Here is a 21489-nt window from a genome sequence, read left to right on the forward strand (position 1 = left end):
GCTGCATAGAGACTGCTTGGAGCACCTTGTTTACTCCTAATTCTGTGTAGTTACAGTCCCACCATGGTGCTCTGATACTGCAGAGACCAAGAGCTGTCTCATATATACCTGAATCAATCAGGAGCGCACTGCCCCCGGCAATCAGGAAGGCAGGAGGCTGGGGAGCTGTGTGCTCCAGAAGAGAGCATGGGGCAAACCACTTCAGGTAATCCGTACCTCACTGTTAAAGGAGTTGTCTGACATTAGCTTACCAAACATTTTTCAGTTTCTGTGCTGTATTGTCATATAAATCACCCCTACATTGTTAGTTTTTGTTTTCTAACTGTTGTTCCTCTTGAATTATCCCTTTATTCTCTGCAGATCTTTGTTTACATTCAGCTCCAGCAAACTGACCTCTTCCTGTGCCACTCCTCCCGGTCAGAGCTGGCACCGCCCGGCCTCAGTGTCTAGCCTCGCCCCCTGCCCGCCCCCTGCACACACACCTTCCCTGTCAGTATTCTGCCCCAGCACCTGACCTGTTATCACTCTAGCATTGGAAATAGCAGCCCCACATCGGCCTCTGCAACCCCCCCTCACATCGGCCTCTGCAACCCCCCCCCCACATCGGCCTCTGCAACCCCCCCCCCCCCACATCGGCCTCTGCAACTCCCCCCCCCCCCCCCACATCGGCCTCTGCAACCCCCCCCCCCCCCACATCGGCCTCTGCAACCCCCCCCCCCCACATCGGCCTCTGCAACCCCCCCCCCCCACATCGGCCTCTGCAACCCCCCCCCCCACATCGGCCTCTGCAACCCCCCCCACACATCGGCCTCTGCAACCCCCCCCCCCCCCACATCGGCCTCTGCAACCCCCCCCCACACATCGGCCTCTGCAACCCCCCCACACACATCGGCCTCTGCATCCCCCCCCCCCCCACACACACACACCTACACACACACACACACAGCGCTCTGTACCGAGCCCCCACTACCACCATCGTTCTGTACCGACCCCTACCCCCATAGGGAACACATGTAGGCTACGTTCACATGACCGTTCCGTTTTTGAGGTCCGCAAAAAAAGGTCCGTTTTTTTTTCACGTATGCATCCGTGTGCCTTCCGGGTTTTTTTGCGGACCGCAAAAAACGGAAGCAGCAAATAAGATAAATAGATGAGTAGATATATAGATAGATATAGAGACAGAGAGAGGGATGAATGAATGAATAGAGGAATAGATAGACAGACAGATAATGGATAGATAGATCCCCCTGCATATTCTAAGCTGGCACACTTTAGTGACTTTCATGTGGCACTAAAGGGTGCTTAGCCTTGTATTTAGCCAAAAAATAATTTTAAAAAAATGACGTGGGGTCTCCCCTTTCTTTTGTAGCCAGCTAGGGTAAAGCAGACGGCTGCAGCCTACAAACCACAGCTGGCAGCTTCACCTTGGCTGGTAATCCAAAACAGAGGGCACCTCACTCTGTTATTTTAAATTATATAAATAATTTAAAACAAAAAATGTGGGTCCCCCCCAAATTGGATCACCAGCCAAGGTAAAGCGGACAGCTGTGGTCTGGTATTCTCAGACTAGGGAGGTCCACTGTTATTTAACACTCCCCAGCCTAAAAATAGCAGGCTACAGCTGCCCCAGAAGTGGTGCATCCATTGGATGTGCCAATCCTGGCGCTTCGCCCCAACTCATCCCGTGCCCTGGTGCGGTGGCAAACGGGGTAATAAATAGGGTTGATGCCAGATGTGTAATGTCACCTGGCATTAAGCCCTGGCATTAGTGATGTCAAGCGTCTATCAGATACCTGACATCACCAACCCAGTTAGTAATAATAAAAAAAAAAAAAAAAATAGTCAACAAGAAAGTTTTATTTGAAAAAACACTCCCCAAAACATTCCCTCTTTCACCAATTTATTGAAAAGAACAATAAAATCAGGGTCCGGCGTAATCCAATAAGGGGGTCCCACGACATTCATACCATAGTCAATGTCCCAGTCAATGAAGAACAGAATGTTCCCCATTGTCTGGGAGAGTAATGCAGTGACCTGAGCTAACATCAATAGGTCAGCCCAGGTCACTGCAGGGGATGACGAGCACTGACGTCAGGAGGTTAGATGAGATCATTACCTACTGTGACGATCTCCTGCACTGCTGACGTCAGCGCCGTCACTGCCTTCTATGCCCGCTGCGTTCTCAGCAGTATCACGAGAGCCCGTGACGTCACCGCTAGTGACAGTCTCGGACTGCCCGCGAGACGTGGCGTGAGAACGCGGCGGGCATAGAAGGCAGTGACAGCGGTGACGTCGGCAGAGGAAGAGATCGTCACCGCAGGTAATTATTTCATCTAACTTCCTGCCAGCAGCGCTCGTCATCCCCGCGGCTGCACGCACTGTGAGAAGCTGCTGATATACTGCAGTGCGAGCAGCCGTGGGGCTAGAGTGGGACACAGACTGCACGGGCACTCCTGCTATCCTAAGCACTGTAAGCAGGGGGCCCGGTGTTGGCGGGGAGAGTACGGGGTGCGGGGGAATGTTTGGGAGGGTGCGGAGAATGGGGGTGGTGACTCCACGCACTGTACAGCCCAGCAGGGCGGCAACATGCTGTTCCAGATTTGCATGTCAACATGGTCCTGCCCATGTTGACATGAAATGACCGGAAGCAGCAAAATCACGGCAGGAGCTGTCACATGACCACTCTGAGCCGGGGGAGAGGGGCTGACAGCAGCGCAGGTAAGTGGTCTCTATTTACTTACCTGCCCCAATGTAGCCCAATAGGGAAATAATAAAAAAAGGTCAAAATAAGCCGGATAACCCCTTTAACTGGGAGTTATTTTTTTTTGTTTTGTTTTTGTTTTTTCCATCAGCCTCTATTGAGTACAAACAAAATTCCTGATTCTGCTTTTTCCTGATGACTTGGCAGACTGATACCCGCACTGCTAGCCGGAGCGACTGCTGGAGAATACGTTTATGGCTTCTACTAGTGATGTGCCAATTAATTTACCCGGCATGGGAATATAAATTCACTTCTGATAACTGCCTTGTATCGTTTTACCAAGATTGACATCCAGTGTATCACACTTTTTTTTTTATTTTTTACAGGATCCATCCGTCACACAGGTGACCAGAAATGCACCCCCCGGGTTAGAAGAATATAATCCCTTCTCAGACTCCAAAACAGTAAGTGTTTCCCTGGTATAGAATATGTAAAGCATTTATATTATTATATTTGGACATAAAAGAAATTTTTTTAAAGGGGTAGTCCATATTAGAAAATCCATATTCACAAAGGCCCGGTATAAGAAGTCTAAGGGGTACTTTGCACACTAGGACATCGCAAGCCGATGCTGCGATGCCGAGCTCGATAGTCCCCGCCCCCGTCGCACATGCGATCTCTTGTGATAGCTGCCGTAGCAAACATTATCGCTACGGTAGCTTCACATGCACTTACCTGCCTTGCGACGTCGTCCTGGCCGGCGACCCGCCTCCTTCCTAAGGGGGCGGGTTGTGCGCCGTCACAGCAACGTCACACGGCAGGCGGCCAATAGAAGCGGAGGGGCGGAGATGAGCGTGACGTAAACATCCCACCCATCTCCATCCTTCCGCATAGCCTCCGTGAGCCGCGGTAACGCAGGTAAGCTGATGTTCCTCGCTCCTGCGGCTTCATACACAGCGATGTGTGCTGCCGCAGGAACGAGGAACAACATCGTACCTGTCGCTGCAGCGAAATTATGGAAATGTTGGACACTACACCAATGATACGATTACGACGCTTTTGCACTCGTTAATCGTTTCAAAAAGGATTCACATACTCCGATATTGACAGCGAGGCCGGATGTGCATCACTTTCGATTTGACCCCACCGACATCGCACCTGCGATGTCATAGTGTGGAAAGTGCCCCTAAGGATAGCCCCATTGATGTGAATAGGCATTAATTTCTCCTGTTGGAGGCGCTGCAGGCAGATGAAACACTGGGTCCCAGGGTGCGCCCCACCTTGTGCAATCTTTATGTTGAATATACTGTGTTGACTTACGGTATATTGTTTTGTTGGCATAATTTAGACTTTAGGGCAGTTTTTTGGGGAAAAACTTCTTTGTCTTTTTTTTTTTTTCTTCAGCCGCAACCAGCAAAAGCGAAAATGCCGACGACTGCTCCCAGCACACAGCCGGCCATAATGAAGCCAACAGAGGAACCTCCTGCTTACACACAGATTGCAAAGGTAGTATGTGCTCTAATGAGGCAGGGAAATGTCAGCGCTCCTAGTAAATAATGCTGAAATAGCAAAGAGCCATGTGACTCTCTCGTGATCTATTATGTATGTATGTGAGCAGGCTAACCATGTCCGAGCGCAAACATCAACGGGCCCTTATATTACAAACACATAAAATAAATATAACTAAAATACAACATTGATCTCTGCGTTTGGACACTTTGTTCACTTTTCGAGGCGCAAACAAATGGAATTATGTCAACAACAGATCCATTGCGTAACTGATACAGAGAGACCCCACTGATTGTTGTGGGGTCCGTCTAGATTACATTATGACTGCTTTTATAACAGAGATAGAAAGCGAGCACATAAAGCAGAATTTTCTCTTCCATTTGAAAACTGACCCATATCAAAGCCTAGACATCCCCTGCCGTTATCAGTGTCGCTCCTCTGCTTTTGTTTGCATTAGTTATGTAGAATATCCTATGGGATATTTATTTTTTCTGCTCCTTAAAATAGAAAATAAATGGAGTATCTGAATGTAAGTCATGTATAGGAAACTTGTGGGTGACGTCAGATGGTGTGTGTTGAGCGCGCCCAGATCGACTAAAGTTAGTTGAACCCTCCAATTTCAGGCTATTGTCTATGGGGGCATCCTGACCCTAACCAACAGATGATGTTGGGAGACAAGAATCTGTCATGTTAGATTTCCAATAAACGATTATTTTCTCTGGGAGATAAACCAAGTGCTCCTGTCAATGGAGGAGTCAGGAAAGATGGCTGACGGCTGAACAATGGCTTATTATTACAGCAATCCAGGGCCGGCTCCAGGCTTTCATGGGCCCCAGGTGGCAGAGTCTCAGTGGGCCCCATGTACACACATTCACAAACATGTACACATACAGGCATATGTACATATTTGAAGACAAATTCACAAAAATAAATATAAACAGACAAATCCATACACAGGCATATACACTGACCTACATAGATTCACACGTCATACACAGACACATTAGAGATATTTTAATATGGGGAAGCCGGCAGCAGGCTCACTCACATCCTCGCTTGTTTCCCATTCAGCTCCCGCCAGGCATGTGACTGGTGTGTGTGTGTGTGTGTGTCTGTGTGTGTGTGTCTGTGTGTGTGTGTGTCTGTGTGTGTGTGTCTGTGTGTGTGTGTCTGTGTGTGTGTGTGTGTGTGTGTGTAATAAATTAAATAAATAAATAAATATATATATATATATATATATATATATATATATATATTATAATTTTTATTTATATGTTTGAGGTATATAGATATTTTTTTTAGGTAGATAGGGGATTAGATAGAGATATAGATGTATATATCTATCTATATCTATCTCTATCACAGGGGAGGCTGGGGGCATAGACATTACCGATGGTGCATACAGCACTGGAGGACACTGGCTGGCACTGTATCTCCTCTTTTCCTCTCTGTGCCAGGAGCACATCGCTCACTAAGGTTATGTGCGCACGTTGCGTAAATTCATGCAGTTACGCTGCGCTTTGCAGCGCAGCGTAACTGCATGCGTCCTGCGTCCCCTGCACAGTCTATGGAGATTGTGCAGGGGCCGTGCGCACGTGGCGTCTCAGAGCGCAGCGCTTCGGCTACTGCCGAAGCGCTGCGCAAAAAGAAGTGACATGTCACTTCTTCCGTGCGCTTTGCCGGCAGCTCCTGCTCTGTCTATGGGAGGAGCTGCAGGCAGAGCGCACGTTCTCGCCGGCACCATGCGCTTCAGAACGGAGCTTTTCAGCTGCGCTCTGAAGCGCACCTTACGGTGCTGGGCTAGTACGCAACGTGCGCACATACCCTAACTCTGGCCACAAGTGATCACCATCCCTCAGTGCATGTGCACGTAGTGTTCAGCAGTGTAAGTTTAATGTGTCGGCAGCCAGCAAAGGCCCGAGCACTGTGGTCTTTGGAAATCAGCTCTGGGGCCACAGAATAGATCAGCACCCTTTATGATGGCGAGTGGGCCTCCCCCATCTGTCCTGGGCTCCTGCACTTGCCCGGGTGCGGACGTCGGCCCTGCAGCTTTCGAATGTGTTTGGGGGCTTAAAATTTGTCCAGCATACATTTGAATTTGGTCTCTTGCATATGAATATACTCTGGACTAATTTGAAACCGTACAAGAGACGAGACTCCATAGATATGGATGACTCCTCCTCAGGCATTAGGGCAACCTCAGGGAGGTGCCATATTATCAGTATAGCCCCAAATTTTAATTGCTAAATTTGCTGCTGTCACTCGCCCACCGACACCCTGCAGCTTAGTCTGTGACTCCTATACGTTCTCTAAAGTGTGTACATGCAGGTAAATGTATAAATGCTACATAAAGGAAAATCCTATCTCTGTTGGTTCCTATTGCCATGTTTTTCGTTGTGGCTGAGTAACAACCACAAAATGTAATGTTGCGTGACCTCCACTCTTCCAGTCCATACACAGAGGTCTGTAGATGCTATAATGGTGACATTAATCGTTGCTGTCCTGTTTTATTAGTACAGAGACTTCTTAGATCATCTTTGGTGAAAGATTATGAAAGAGCAAATTTCATTAACTTTTTGTTTCTTAAATTCCATTTTTCTTAAGGAACATGCGATCACCCAGGCCGAGCTTCTGAAGCGCCAGGAAGAACTGGAAAGGAAAGCAGCAGAACTAGACCGCAGGGAGCGGGAGATTCAGAGCCTGAACCAGCCAGGAGGCGAGTGACCCTTATGGATGCCCACGTAGGGTTTTTGGTTAAAGAGCTTGTTCAGGATCAGAAAAATTATAGCTGAATTCTTGCCAAAATAGTGCCACACTTATCGTTGGGTGATGTCTGGTATCCCATGTAGCCTCCTTTCTTCTCATTGCAGCCAAACTGCTGTATGAGACACAACCCCTGGACCAGTGTGGCACGATCGCCAGAGAGCGGCCATGTTTTCTAATCCTGGTCAACTTTTTTTATTTCTATCATGACTGCTGATTGTACGTAAGGCACAAGTATCACAGAAAAAAGTAATATTATGGTTTTGCCAGGAGAACTATATGAATTTAGCTAAAAAGGTACAATCAAACCAAAAATTGGCAACTAGAATATTAAAACTACTGACAGAAAAAGTGAATAACATTAAAGGGATTATCTGGGACTTTAAACATTGCTGACCTGTCCTTAGGATAGATAATCAATGTCTGATTGGAGAAGGTGCTGCCCTTGGCACGCCGATCAGCTGGTCCTGGAGCTTCCGCCTCCAGCTGTAACTGCTCAGTTGTGGAGATGCTTCGTCGTCTGTATAGTGGCCTCGAGTGCTGCTTCACCCCCCCCAAATCAAATTAATAGGGGGTGGATGTGCAGTACTTGGTTGTGGCCACCATTCTGTCGATGCTGTATAGCTCCACATCCAAGTAGTTCAGGCCGACGGCGGTGGTGCCTGGTGTTACAACCTCATAGGTCATGCATTGATGACCTATCCTAACTACATACTGGACCTAAAATTAATTTTGCAAATTAGTTTGTGTGTCAAGTCTACTTACAAGGTAAGTTGGGGGCAAGTGAGAGCAGTGATGTGTCACATAGCCTGGTAATTTCATAGATTCCCTGTGTGATTGCACAAAGGTTCTAGCTTAAAGGGAACCTGTGAGATTTGGCGACTATAACCTGCGGCCACCAGCAGTGAGCTCTTATATACAGCATTGTAGAATACTTTATATAAGAGCCCAGGCCGCTCCTGTAGAATGTAAAAATCACTTTTATTATGCTCAACTAGGGGTGGTCTGATGGGCGTTGCTGCTCTCTGATCCGGCGCCTCCTCTCTGCAGCGATCGCCATCCACCTTCTTGGCAACCCAGTGTGGATGATATGTCCTACATCATCCACACAGGCCGGCATTGTGGTCCTGCGCATGCTCTCTTTGATCTCCCCTGCTCAGCGCAGATCAAAGTACTGTAATGCACAGGTGGGAGGTAAGGTTAAAGACCGCCCACACATGCGCATTACAATTCTTGAGAAGGGCAAATCCAAATGCACCTGCACAGGACTGCAATGCCAGCCTGTGTGGATGATGGAAGACACGTCATCCATACTGGGCTGGGTAGGAGGACGACGGCGATCACCGCAGAGCGGAGGCGCCGGACCGGAGAGCAGTGACACTCATCAGACCGGAGGTGAGTATAATAAAAGTGATTTTTGTGTTCTACAGCGCAGCCTGGTCTCTTATATAGAGTATTCTGGAATGCTGTATATAAGAGCTCACTGGTGGTGGCCGTAGTTTATAGTCGCCAAATCTAGTGACAGGTTCCCTTTAATCCACGGTTTGGAGACTCACTGTTTTCATGATCACATTAATCTCATTGCAGCTTTACTGAATATCAAATAACATCTTGTTTGTTCCTGTATTTTTTTATATTCCAGGAAGAAAGAACAATTGGCCTCCCCTACCGGCAAATTTTCCTGTTGGTCCATGTTTTTACCAAGATTTCTCAGTGGATATTCCTGTGGAATTTCAGAAAACTGTAAAGATTATGTACTATCTATGGATGTGTAAGTGCTGGCATGATACGGACACCCGCTAGTATGTCTCCTACAAACAATAGACACGAAGTTTTTCTAAAGTGGGTCTCCCGCCGAGATATATTGTTACACGCAGAATCCGATCTGAAAATAGAACAGTGCACCGAGGGGAATATTGGATGCTATAGACTATTAGATTAGGTAGAAACGCTTTGTCATTTCCAGTGGTATCTTTTTCATTTGGTAAACCCTAACATATAGTAACGTACAGAACTTTCTCATATTACAATGTTCAGTTCAGGACCATCATTTCCAATTGGAATTATAAGGGTATGTTCACACTGCAGAAAGTTGTAGTCAAATTTTAGCATGAATTTTGCGCAGACATGCACGTAACTACCATAGACCTTTCTATTTTGATATTGCCGTTCACTAAGTGGAGGCTTACAGTAAAATCCGTAGGAAAAAAAAAAGTAGTCACTTTTAAGATGAGAAAAGGTGTCAGATGCCCAATGAAATTGGGTTAATCTTCATGCAGATCTATGGCTTTTCAATATGCACATCCATGGCTCAAGTCTGAGCGCCCCTAGACACATTAGATAGCTGTCGTTTTGGCTGCCGGCTGCCTCCCCTGACTCTCCTATACACAGGAACGCTCACCTTGACTGAATACTCCTCTGTTTCTCCGGATGCCTCAGGCTTTTCTTCCAGAGAATTAAAGGAATGGCCACTAGAAACTCAACAAGACAGATTCTTTCCCTTCCGAGAATGTGTTGGAGAAGAGTCGGGAGACTTCAATACACATTAGACCGTGGCCAATGCTGCCGATATCCGTTGACTTTAGTATATGGGGACCTTTAGACTCTACCTCAGATTTCTGCTTTGGATGCTATGGAAAAACTGGTGTGTGAGATTTCTGTTTCGCCCCCTGTGAATTTTGTAAATCATTTCCTTTGTTGAGGACTACAGAGTCTTTAGGGTTAGGTACAGGACACAGTGTATCAGAGGACTTTCAAATGTAAAGACACATTTTATCTCCAGATATTGTGGCATATCACTTGTTTTTATCGTATGATTATAGGAAAGGTCCAACCACTGAGATCTCCACAGGTTAGGAGAATTGCTTCAGAAATTGTCTTTTGGATCCCCTCCTACAAACCCCCTCCACTCCTACATTTTCTGATGAGCACTAGATAATTTTTAACTTTTTGACTTTTATATGTTAAAAATTATTTGGAACCCTTGATGATCTCTAAGCTTACACTCAGATTATGTAAGGTGCTTAAAGTCCTGAACTTTTCTGAGGCATCGCAGGGTGCATTATTTACTGTTTTCCGTATTTTGGATGAGACTCACCCGTTCAAGTGTATAAGTGCACACAAAAAATCGGATCCTATACTGCATCCGATTGTCAGATACATTTCCACTACCTGGACAACCCCTCCTCATTCCCCATGTTTGCTCCTTTTAAAATAAAAAAAGCTTATAGTGCCCTCTGCTGGCGGCACAGTTCCAGTAGTCCCAGCACACATGTTCCCAGGGCTCACGTGAGGTTGTTACATCCCAGTCACTGCCGGCTTCTCTCTGTCCACCTTTAGATGTATGAGTAATCAACAAGAAATGAGATCTGCGGCTGCTGCTCACTAACTGTTGATTACCCATCTGTCCAAAGGTGGGGGAGAGATGCTGCAGTGGTTGGCCACAGGGCTCGCTTGATGTTGTAACCTCACGTGAGTCCTAGGAACGTGCGCACAGGGACTACTGGAACCACGCCGGAAGCAGAGCGAAGTACAGTGGAACCTTGGTTTACGAGAACAATCCGTTCTGGGAGTGTGCTTGTTTACCAAGTTACTCGTCTAGCAAAGCAAAATTTCCATAGGAAACCATGCAAGCTCAGACAATTCGTTCCACAACTTGTTCAGTGTCCTAGCCTGGTCCCCTATTGTGCCATTCCACACATTCACAAACACAAAGAAACACGTGTGTACACACACACACACACACACACACTATGCTCACCTTACCTTCCGTTCCATCGCCGGCCTCATGGTTCTTGTAGTTCGCCGGTACAGGATGTGTATCGGGTAACCATCGCACCCGATGCCGGAGCTTACGCTGCCAGAGCTTACGCTGCCAGAGCGCTGACGTCAAAGGCAGGAGCCGCTTGCCTCTGATTGTCCAGCGCACTGCCTTTGAGTAGCGACTGACAGCGGAAGTTCCTCCATCGTCGCGATGGTTACACGATACACATCCTGTACCTGCGAACTACAAGAACCATGAGGCCGGCGATAGAACGGAAGGTTAAGGTGAGCATAATATGTGTTTGTGCAGACTGCAAGAGCGAGTCAGAGCGCGGTTAAAGTACGGAACCGGAAGTGCGTGTCCGGTGAGTATTTGCTCGTACGGCAAAGCATTCTTCGTAAACGGAGTTACAAATTTACAACCAGCTCTGCTCGTATGGTGAAATACTCCTAAACCGAGGTTCCACTGTAGAAGGTTTTTTTATACTTGAGGCCATAGATGAGGGATGAGAAGGGATTGGACAACCCATTTAACGGAGAACATAGTGTTTTTTGTTTTTGTATAATTTGTTTTTTATTATTTAAAAATGGATATCACACAGATGTAAAAAATTAATGACAATACAGATTAACCCCTTAACGACCGCGGACCGTAAAATTACGTCCTAGCAGTCATAATGTTACTGCCCGCGGTCTGCCGGCAGCAGCATGCCGCGATCGGCGCACATCTCAGCTGATTTTCACAGCTGAGATGTGTGCCTGCTAGGCACGAGCAGAATCGTTATCTGCTCGTGCCGTTTAACCCCTTAAATGGCGCTGTCAATATGCGACAGCGCCATTATAAGCGCGATCGTGGTAAACTTTTACTTACCGCCCGATACCGGAAGTCACGTGACGCGATCACTTGACTTCCGATAGTTGTCATGGTAGCACAGGGTCATGTGATGACTCCTGTACTACACATGAATTGCTTTCGCTTTCGCTGTGCTAGCGGCACAGCAAAAGAGAAAGAGAGCGTATCTGCTGTTTACAGCTGTATAGCTGTGATCAGCAGATAGTGCAGAAATATCGGAATGCTGATCGCAATAGCCCCCTAAGGGGACTAGTAAAATAAAAAAAAAAAGTTAAAAAAAAAGTTTTAAATTAAAGAAAAACAAAAAAACCTAAAAGTTCAAATCACCCCCCATTCGCCCCATTGAAAATTAAAGGGTTAAAAAAATAAAAAATATACACACATTTGGTATTGCCGCGTTCAGAAACGCCCGATCTATCAAAATATAAAATCAATTAATCTGATCAGTATACGGCGTAGCGGCAAAAAATTCCAAACGCCAAAACGACGTTTTTTTCGTCGCCACAACTTTTGCGCAAAATGCTATAAGAGGCAATCAAAACGTAGCATCTGCGCAAAAATGGTACCGTTAAAAAGTCAGCTCGAGACGCAAAAAATTAGCCGTCACTGAGCCATAGATCCCGAAAAATGAGAACGCTACGAGTCACGGAATATGGTGTAAAACGTGCGCCACTTTTTTCGGTCAAACTTTCGTTTTTTTTTTAACCCCTTATATAAAAGTAAACCTATACATGTTTGGTGTCTACGAACTTGCACTAACCTGAGGCATCACACCCACACATCAGTTTTACCATATAGTGAACACAGTGAATAAAATATCTCAAAAACAATAGTGCTATCGCACTTTTTTTGAAATTTTTCTGCATTTGGATTTTTTTTGCCGTTTTCCAGTACACTATATGGTAAAACTTATGGTTTCATTTAAAAGTACAGCTCATTCCGCAAAAAATGAGACCTCACATGACCATATTGACTCAAAAATAAAAAAGTTACGTGTCTCAGAAAAAGAATGGCAAAAAAAAAAAAAACGGAAATCGAAAAATCGGCCGGTCGTGAAGGGGTTAAAAATAATCTGGTTTTTTTTCTTGATAAGAATCGGACTAGTTTTTGTATGCTCGTGTGAGCTTCGCCATGACAGGAGAGCTTCGCAGTGCCTGTGTATGAGTATAGGATCCTCCAAACGCCATTCAGTCTGTCTATGAATGTAGATGACGTGTATTGCTCTTCTTTCGAGGTGTTCCTGCTTTCAGAGCCCATATTACGGCACATTTTTAGGCATTTTTGAGCCAAGTCTAACACGTTTTATGGAGAATCCCGATCGTACAGATGGTTTGCATATGACTTTTTGCTCTGCCTTTGACTCATAAAAGTACATTTTTGGACCTTTTCATTTTGATTTAGTGATGTGTGTGTGTGTGTATATAAGAATAAAGCCTTTTGGCATACAGGGACTCAGCACATTTTTTAACTTTTGCCAAAGATGCCCATCTCTTAAAAATGTATTTTTTATTATACCATTCTTACATCTGGATGTAAAACGGCATGAAGTCGCCCTTGGCTAGAGTTAGTTCCTACCATCTTATATATTAACCCTGTTCTCTTTTCCCGCAGTCCATACGGTCACCCTCTTTGTAAATATCTTTGGCTGTCTGGCGTGGTTCTGCGTCGATACAAGTCGAGGCGTTGACTTTGGATTGGCCATCCTGTGGTTTTTGCTTTTCACACCATGCTCCTTTGTTTGCTGGTACAGACCACTATATGGAGCCTTCAGGTAACATCATGTTTTCTGCTGCTTGTTATAGGGGTTTTTCAAGATAACAAAAAAGCTGCATACAAGTAATAATTCAAAGGGTTGTCCAGTCTTCTGATAAGTCTTCAAGTCACTCTATTTGCCTGCAGATTTTTGGATTTGGATAGTATCCAGTGTGCACACTGTCAGGATTCACCTGAATTGCCGGAGACCACGTGGACTATCACGTGATCACACGTAACCAATTAGTCACATTCCAACTAGACATGACATGCTAGGCTTCTCATACTTCATTTATATTGAGATAAGCCAGGCACGTCTAGTCAGAATATGACCAGAATAATGCAAATTGTGGTCACGTGCCTGCCCACTCACTCACTGGCAATACAGGTGAATCCTGACAGTGTACGATGTGCACATAGAATAACTGTAGACTTATCAGAATATGGACAACTCCTTTAATAATCTTCTTTATACTTACAGTTTATCTCTGTGATTTCAGTGTTGCCTGCTAGGCTCCAGCCTTGATTGTGGAGGTTATGTCCCAAAAAACCCTTCATGACTGCTGCAGACAATCACTGGCCACAGCGCTTTTGTGCGTTGTAATACTTAGGGCAATGATTGGTTCCAGTGGTCCCTTGAGGTATACGAGATGTGTACTCAGAAATGAAGGCGTACTGGAGGGGAGCACTAGGGATACAGAGATACAGAGGGAAAGGAGAATACATATGTAATCTACATCTATGGCTGCCAGTGTGCAGCTTTTTTGCTCTTTTGGAAAGTTTTATCACTTTTTATTTCAATTTTTTTTTATAGTCACATCTGTCTATAAATCGGTTGCTTCCTTTGAGTAAATCTCGTGCTCAGCGTTAGTAGATGATTTCCAGTTCTGCCCATACCGCAGACAGACGGCACGCTGCCTTCAAACTGAAAACACATTTATTTTTTTCTTGGCTTGTGAATGTGATACATTTTTTTGCTTTATCACATGGCACAAATCCATGTATATACAGTGTTAAGGTTTCTGCATATATAGCAGAATATACTCTAGGGCTGCGCAATTTCTGGCTTCTTTAATATGGGCTGTGAGATTTACTAAACTTAAAGGGCTTCTCCTTTTTAGTAAATGCGTCCAATTATATAAGATTGTACTAGTAGCATCCATGATGTGCCCTGACGAAATTCTACCTCGCCAATAGGCCACTATGTTAAAGGCATGTTCCATATTGGCAAAGTCGTCATCGGTTTTCTATACAGCAAAAAATGACACCGACCGAGGCCAAAATGACAATCTTATCCCCTCAGTCAGGTTTTTTGACTGCATTTTGCATAAACTCATTTGTAGTGGCATTGCATTTTTGTTACTTGACTGCCCGGCTGGATATTTGCGCCTTAGGACTGGAGCTAAAAGATTTTGTTTTTATCATCATGACTTTGTGGCTGGATAGTCTACTCCTGTATCGTGGAAGGGAGGGCAGACTGGGAGGGGAAATGTTGACGGATTATCCCGTTCTCTTCTATGCACTCTTTGACGTTGAATTTTTTTTTTGTCGTGCTAATGGTCATATACTTGCTTGTTTTTACAGGAGCGACAGTTCCTTCAGGTTCTTTGTGTTCTTCTTTGTGTACATCTGTCAGTTTGCTGTGCACGTCCTACAGGCGGCGGGGTTTAAAGGATGGGGTAACTGGTAAGAAACACACTTTTTGTTCTGATTTATACAGATTAGTCCGATCTGATGTTGATGTGACCTGACACCCGGCGCTCTCAATGATCAGCTGATATCCGATCCAGAAATTCTATGAAGCAGAAGCAGCGCAGCTCCATACACCGTGTAATGACGCGAATTGCCGTTCTCGAAAAATGGACACTATACAGTGTATGGCTCTTTTACATCCAGTTGCTACTGGTGATCCCCAGCAATCGGATACTGGTGATCCCCAGCAATCGGATACTGGTGATCCCCAGCAATCGGATACTGGTGATCCCCAGCAATCGGATACTGGTGATCCCCAGCAATCGGATACTGGTGATCCCCAGCAATCGGATACTGGTGATCCCCAGCAATCGGATACTGGTGATCCCCAGCAATCGGATACTGGTGATCCCCAGCAATCGGATACTGGTGATCCCCAGCAATCGGATACTGGTGATCCCCAGCAATCGGATACTGGTGATCCCCAGCAATCGGATACTGGTGATCCCCAGCAATCGGATACTGGTGATCCCCAGCAATCGGATACTGGTGATCCCCAGCAATCGGATACTGGTGATCCCCAGCAATCGGATACTGGTGATCCCCAGCAATCGGATACTGGTGATCCCCAGCAATCGGATACTGGTGATCCCCAGCAATCGGATACTGGTGATCCCCAGCAATCGGATACTGGTGATCCCCAGCAATCGGATACTGGTGATCCCCAGCAATCGGATACTGGTGATCCCCAGCAATCGGATACTGGTGATCCCCAGCAATCGGATACTGGTGATCCCCAGCAATCGGATACTGGTGATCCCCAGCAATCGGATACTGGTGATCCCCAGCAATCGGATACTGGTGATCCCCAGCAATCGGATACTGGTGATCCCCAGCAATCGGATACTGGTGATCCCCAGCAATCGGATACTGGTGATCCCCAGCAATCGGATACTGGTGAACATCATAAAGGAATAACCTGAAATGCAGGATGACTTTTAGAGCTCTGTCTTTTATATCTGGCGCATACAGGTGCCGAGTATTGACCATCGACCTGTGTAAGATTAATGTAGTTGGGGAGAATTACAATAATTGTAATTCCCAATGTGAATATTTACTTCTCCGTTCATCTGATACGCCCTGGTTAGCGAGTAGATCAATAATGTCAGTAGAGCAGTGCCATTTCTAGCGGTGTAATGTGATGACTGGCGGCCTAATCGCTGCTGTTGTGTTTTGCAGCGGATGGATTTCTGCACTAACGGCTCTAAATGAAAATATTCCCGTGGGGATCATGATGATTCTGATTGCCGCCCTTTTCACGGGTTCTGCAGTAGTATCACTAGCGATGTTTAAAAAGGTATGTGTGCGACATAAAGGAATATGAATATACTTAACAAAATATTTCTGTATTAATCTACTTTTAAAAATTTGTTGCACTCACAAGGAATAAAAAGGATATTTCTTTGTCGCTCCATTGGGAGACCCAGACAATTGGGTGTATAGCTTCTGCCTCCGGAGGCCACACAAAGTATTACACTTAAAAGTGTAAAGCCCCTCCCCTTCTGCCTATACACCCCCCGTGCATCACGGGCTCCTCAGTTTTTATGCTTTGTGCGAAGGAGGCTGACATCCACGCATAGCTCCACATCTTAGTCAGCAGCAGCTGCTGACTATGTCGGATGGAAGAAAAGAGGGCCCATAACAGGGCCCCCAGCATGCTCCCTTCTCACCCCACTCTGGTCGGCGGTGCTGTTAAGGTTGAGGTACCCATTGCGGGTACATAGGCAGGAGCCACATGCTGTTTTCCTTCCCCATCCCTTAATGGGCAGTGGGTGAAGTGGGATCCTAATCGGTCTCAAGGCACTGGGACCGTGCTCCCTCCGCAGCCCCTGGGGAATCTGCTGGACAGGAGCCGGGTATCGTCAGGGACAAGGCCCTGCTACTGTGAGGTACTCTGTGTCCCCGTGGGGACCGCGCATGGAGCGCTTGTGCCATATACACTGCAGCACTGCTGGGTGTGTTAGTGCGCCGGGGACTACCGCGCCGGCCGCGCTTATATGCCGGCCGCGCTTCTAACTTTAGTCCCCGGCTTTTGCGGCCTAGTATCGCATATTCCCGCCCCCAGGCCTGTCAGTCAGGGGAAGGGCAGGACGCTGCACAGGACGTCAGCGCTGAGGGCTGGAGCATACTTTGTATCCTCCTCCCCCCTCACTGAGCACAGTGGGGCTCCAGATTCCCGCACTTTCTAGGGCACGCCCACGGCCCCCTCCTCCCCACAGAACACCGGCAGCCATTCCTGTCAGCACTTCTGACGCTGGAGAGGAGAGACAACAGGCTCTGGGAGGCCCAGGCAGGGAATCTGGTGATCACACAACCGCTTTGAGCGGTCGGTAAGCAGCACCTGAGGTGCTGGCCCCACTGAGTGACGGAGTGTTCATATATATATATGCTTATATGCTATACATTTACACTGTACGGTCGCACTGTTGATTTTTGGCTATATACCCTCCTGGATTGTACTCAGAGGAGACAACAGCATGTCGTCCGCAAAAAGCAAGGGTGCCAAAGCACAGGCTTACTTTGCAACCTGTACCTCATGTGCGGCTATACTACAGGCAGGTTCCACTGACCCTCATTGTGTGCAATGCTCGGCCCCTGTGGCACTTACTCAGCCGGAGCCTCTGCTACTGGTGGCCCAGGTGGAACCACCTGCTACCACTGTCCAGGTGACAGGGACGGAGTTTGCAGTGTTTGCTGACAAACTGTCTGAGAGTATGGATAAATGGTCTGCTAGGATACTAGAAGCCTTACAGTCCAGACCGGTGACTCAGGCCCCGGGCACTGTTCAATCATTGACCCCAGGCCCCCCTCAATTGGAGCAGCAAAGTGCTCCTGGGGTGACCCATGGGTCCCAGGGTGAGGTCTCTGACATGGACCGCAGTCCCAGGCCGCCTAAGCGGGCTCGCTGGGAAATTCACTCGACTTCATTACACTGTTCAGGGTCTCAGCAGGAGGACTCTCTGGATGATGAAGCGGAGGTAGCAGATCAGGATTCTGATCCTGAGACCGCTCTCAACCTGGATACACCTGATGGTGACGCCATAGTGAATGACCTTATAGCAACCATCAATCAGGTGTTGGATATTTCTCCACCAGCTCCTACAATTGAGGAGTCAGCTTCTCAGCAGGAGAAATTCCGTTTCAGGTCTCCCAAGCGTACATTGAGTATGTTTCTGGATCACTCTGACTTCAGAGAGGCAGTCCAGAAACACCGAGCTTGTCCAGATAAGCGTTTTTCCAAGCGCCTTAAGGATACACGTTATCCCTTCCCCCCTGACGTTGTCAAGGGCTGGGCTCAGTGTCCCAAGGTGGATCCTCCAGTCGCCAGACTGGCGGCTAGATCCATAGTAGCAGTGGAAGATGGGGCTTCACTCAAGGATGCCACTGACAGACAGATGGAGCTATGGTTGAAATCCATCTATGAAGCTATCGGCGCGTCTTTTGCTCCAGCATTTGCAGCCGTCTGGGCACTCCAAGCTATCTCAGCTTGTCATGCGCAGATTAATGCAGTCACACGTACATCTGCTCCGCAAGTGGTGTCCTTAACCTCTCAGGCGTCGGCGTTTGCGTCCTACGCCATTAATGCTGTCCTGGACTCTACGAGCCGTACGGCGGTAGCATCCGCCAATTCGGTGGCAGTCCGCAGGGCCATGTGGCTACGTGAATGGAAAGCAGACTCCGCTTCCAAAAAGTTCTTAACCGGTTTGCCATTTTCTGGCGACCGCCTGTTTGGTGAGCGATTGGATGAAATCATTAAACAATCCAAGGGAAAGGACTCATCCTTACCCCAGTCCAAACCAAACAGACCTCAACCACGGAAGGTACAATCGAGGTTTCGGTACTTTCGGCCCGCGGGAAGGTCTCAGTTCTCCTCGTCCAAAAGGCCTCAAAAGGATCAGAGGAACTCAGATTCATGGCGGTCTAAGTCACGTCCTAAAAAGACCGCCGGAGGAACCGCTCCCAAGGCGGCCTCCTCATGACTTTCGGCCTCCTCACACCGCATCCTCGGTCGGTGGCAGGCTTTCCCGCTTTTGCGACGCCTGGCTGCCACAGGTAAAAGACCGATGGGTGAGAGACATTCTATCCCACGGTTACAGGATAGAGTTCAGCTCTCGTCCTCCGACTCGATTTTTCAGAACATCTCCGCCCCCCGAGAGAGCCGATGCTCTTCTTCAGGCGGTGTGCACTCTGAAGGCGGAAGGAGTGGTGATCCCTGTTCCTCTTCAGCAACAGGGTCACGGTTTTTACTCCAACTTGTTTGTGGTACCGAAAAAGGACGGATCCTTCCGTCCTGTTCTGGACCTAAAACTGCTCACATAGTCCCTCCTTACAAGCGGCCGTTAGAACCCTGGGATCTGAACAGGGTGCTGATGGCTCTTCAGAAACCACCTTTCGAGCCAATGAAGGATATTTCTCTCTCACGCCTTTCGCAGAAAGTGGTCTTCCTAGTAGCAGTCACATCACTTCGGAGAGTGTCTGAGCTAGCGGCGCTGTCATGCAAAGCCCCCTTCCTGGTGTTTCACCAGGACAAGGTGGTTCTGCGTCCGGTTCCGGAATTTCTCCCTAAGGTGGTATCCCCCTTTCATCTCAATCAGGATATCTCCTTACCCTCTTTTTGTCCTCATCCAGTTCACCAGTGTGAAAAGGATTTGCACTTGTTAGATCTGGTGAGAGCACCCAGACTCTACATTTCTCGTACGGCGCCCCTGCGCCGCTCGGATGCACTCTTTGTCCTTGTCGCTGGCCAGCGTAAAGGGTCACAAGCTTCCAAATCAACCCTGGCTCGGTGGATCAAGGAACCAATTCTCGAAGCTTACCGATCTTCTGGGCTTCCGGTTCCCTCAGGGCTGAAAGCCCATTCTACCAGAGCCGTGGGTGCGTCCTGGGCTTTGCGGCACCAGGCTACGGCTCAGTAGGTGTGTCAGGCGGCTACCTGGTCGAGCCTGCACACTTTCACGAAACACTATCGGGTGCATACCTATGCTTCGGCGGATGCCATCCTAGGTAGGCAAGTCCTTCAGGCGGCGGTTGCCCACCTGTAGGAAAGGGACGTTTTACGGTTCTATTACGAGGTATTATTTTACCCACCCAGGGACTGCTTTTGGACGTCCCAATTGTCTGGTCTCCCAATGGAGCGACAAAGAAGAAGGGAATTTTGTTAACTTACCGTAAATTCCTTTTCTTCTAGCTCCAATTGGGAGACCCAGCACCCGCCCCTGTTCCCTTCGGGCTGTTGTTCTTTGTGTACACATGTTGTTCATGTTGAATGGTTTCAGTTCTCCGAAATTCCTTCGGATTGAATTTACTTTAAACCAATTTATAACTTTTCCTCCTTCTTGCTTTTGCACCAAAACTGAGGAGCCCGTGATGCACGGGGGGTGTATAGGCAGAAGGGGAGGGGCTTTACACTTTTAAGTGTAATACTTTGTGTGGCCTCCGGAGGCAGAAGCTATACACCCAATTGTCTGGGTCTCCCAATTGGAGCTAGAAGAAAAGGAATTTACGGTAAGTAAACAAAATTCCCTTCTTAGATATTAAAGTAGAATATCCGTAAGGATCAATATAACAGTTATGATGTCCTGTGGAATATATTTTCCTACAGGGTCCCATTAATACCCTAAGGACTGTTCCTGCCTCGCCGCGGAGGTTGGTACCCTAGTAGTGAACACAAATGGTGCCCCCGCTGGATGTCGGCTTTCCCTGGTTGACCCTGATAAACCCTGTCCTATAAGATAACCAGAAAGAGATTATTATTATTATGTTCTATTGGGATCACATTATATCCATAGAGATATCATACTAGTAGCTGTGTGTAATCATACAGTCTAACTGCAATTTATATGACTTCGTTTTCTTCGTCCATGAATATTTTCTAAGATGTATTAAAGTGGTTGTCCACTACTTTTAAATTGATAGGCTATCAATGTCAGATCGGCCGGGGTCTGACACCCCGGAACCCCCCCCCCTCCCCGATCAGCTGTTCTCGGTCCCGGCAGCAGGTAGCCTAGCCGGAAATGCTCAGTTCTGGAGCTGCTCCATCTTCTCATAGTGGCCATGGCCGGGTACTGCACATCCGCCTCCCATTTTAATCAATAGGGGGCAACTGTGCAGCACCCAGCCTCTATCAAAAGACGGAGCAGTACCGTAACTGAGCATTTCAGACTGCTGATCAGAACAGCTGATCAGTGGGGTGCGGGGTGTCGGACCCCGGCCGATCAGTCATTGATGACCTTTCCCAAGGATAGGCCATCATTGTAAAAGTAGTGGATAACTCCTTTAAATATCATGAACAATTGATTCACCTCTTACATTAGAGATTCCTCAGGAGTATGCCATGATAGTATGGTTGTATTCTATATCTGTAAAAGATGGAATAATAGAGCTTATTTCTCCTTTG

At 47.1% G+C, this 21489-nt stretch overlaps 1 protein-coding gene across 1 annotated transcript in view; it reads left to right on the forward strand.

Moving 5' to 3' along the window:
* SCAMP1 (secretory carrier membrane protein 1) overlaps positions 1 to 21489 on the forward strand; it is a 71262-nt gene that overhangs the window by 43870 nt on the left and 5903 nt on the right. The window contains exons 2-8 of the mRNA XM_075325655.1: positions 3088 to 3165; positions 4106 to 4207; positions 6815 to 6926; positions 8616 to 8744; positions 13200 to 13359; positions 14925 to 15026; positions 16272 to 16389. Coding sequence (XP_075181770.1) covers positions 3088 to 3165; positions 4106 to 4207; positions 6815 to 6926; positions 8616 to 8744; positions 13200 to 13359; positions 14925 to 15026; positions 16272 to 16389 — 801 coding nt within the window. The remainder of the gene's footprint in view (positions 1 to 3087; positions 3166 to 4105; positions 4208 to 6814; positions 6927 to 8615; positions 8745 to 13199; positions 13360 to 14924; positions 15027 to 16271; positions 16390 to 21489) is intronic.

Source organism: Anomaloglossus baeobatrachus, chromosome 1 (assembly GCF_048569485.1).
Source record: "Anomaloglossus baeobatrachus isolate aAnoBae1 chromosome 1, aAnoBae1.hap1, whole genome shotgun sequence".
Taxonomy (NCBI): domain Eukaryota; kingdom Metazoa; phylum Chordata; class Amphibia; order Anura; family Aromobatidae; genus Anomaloglossus; species Anomaloglossus baeobatrachus.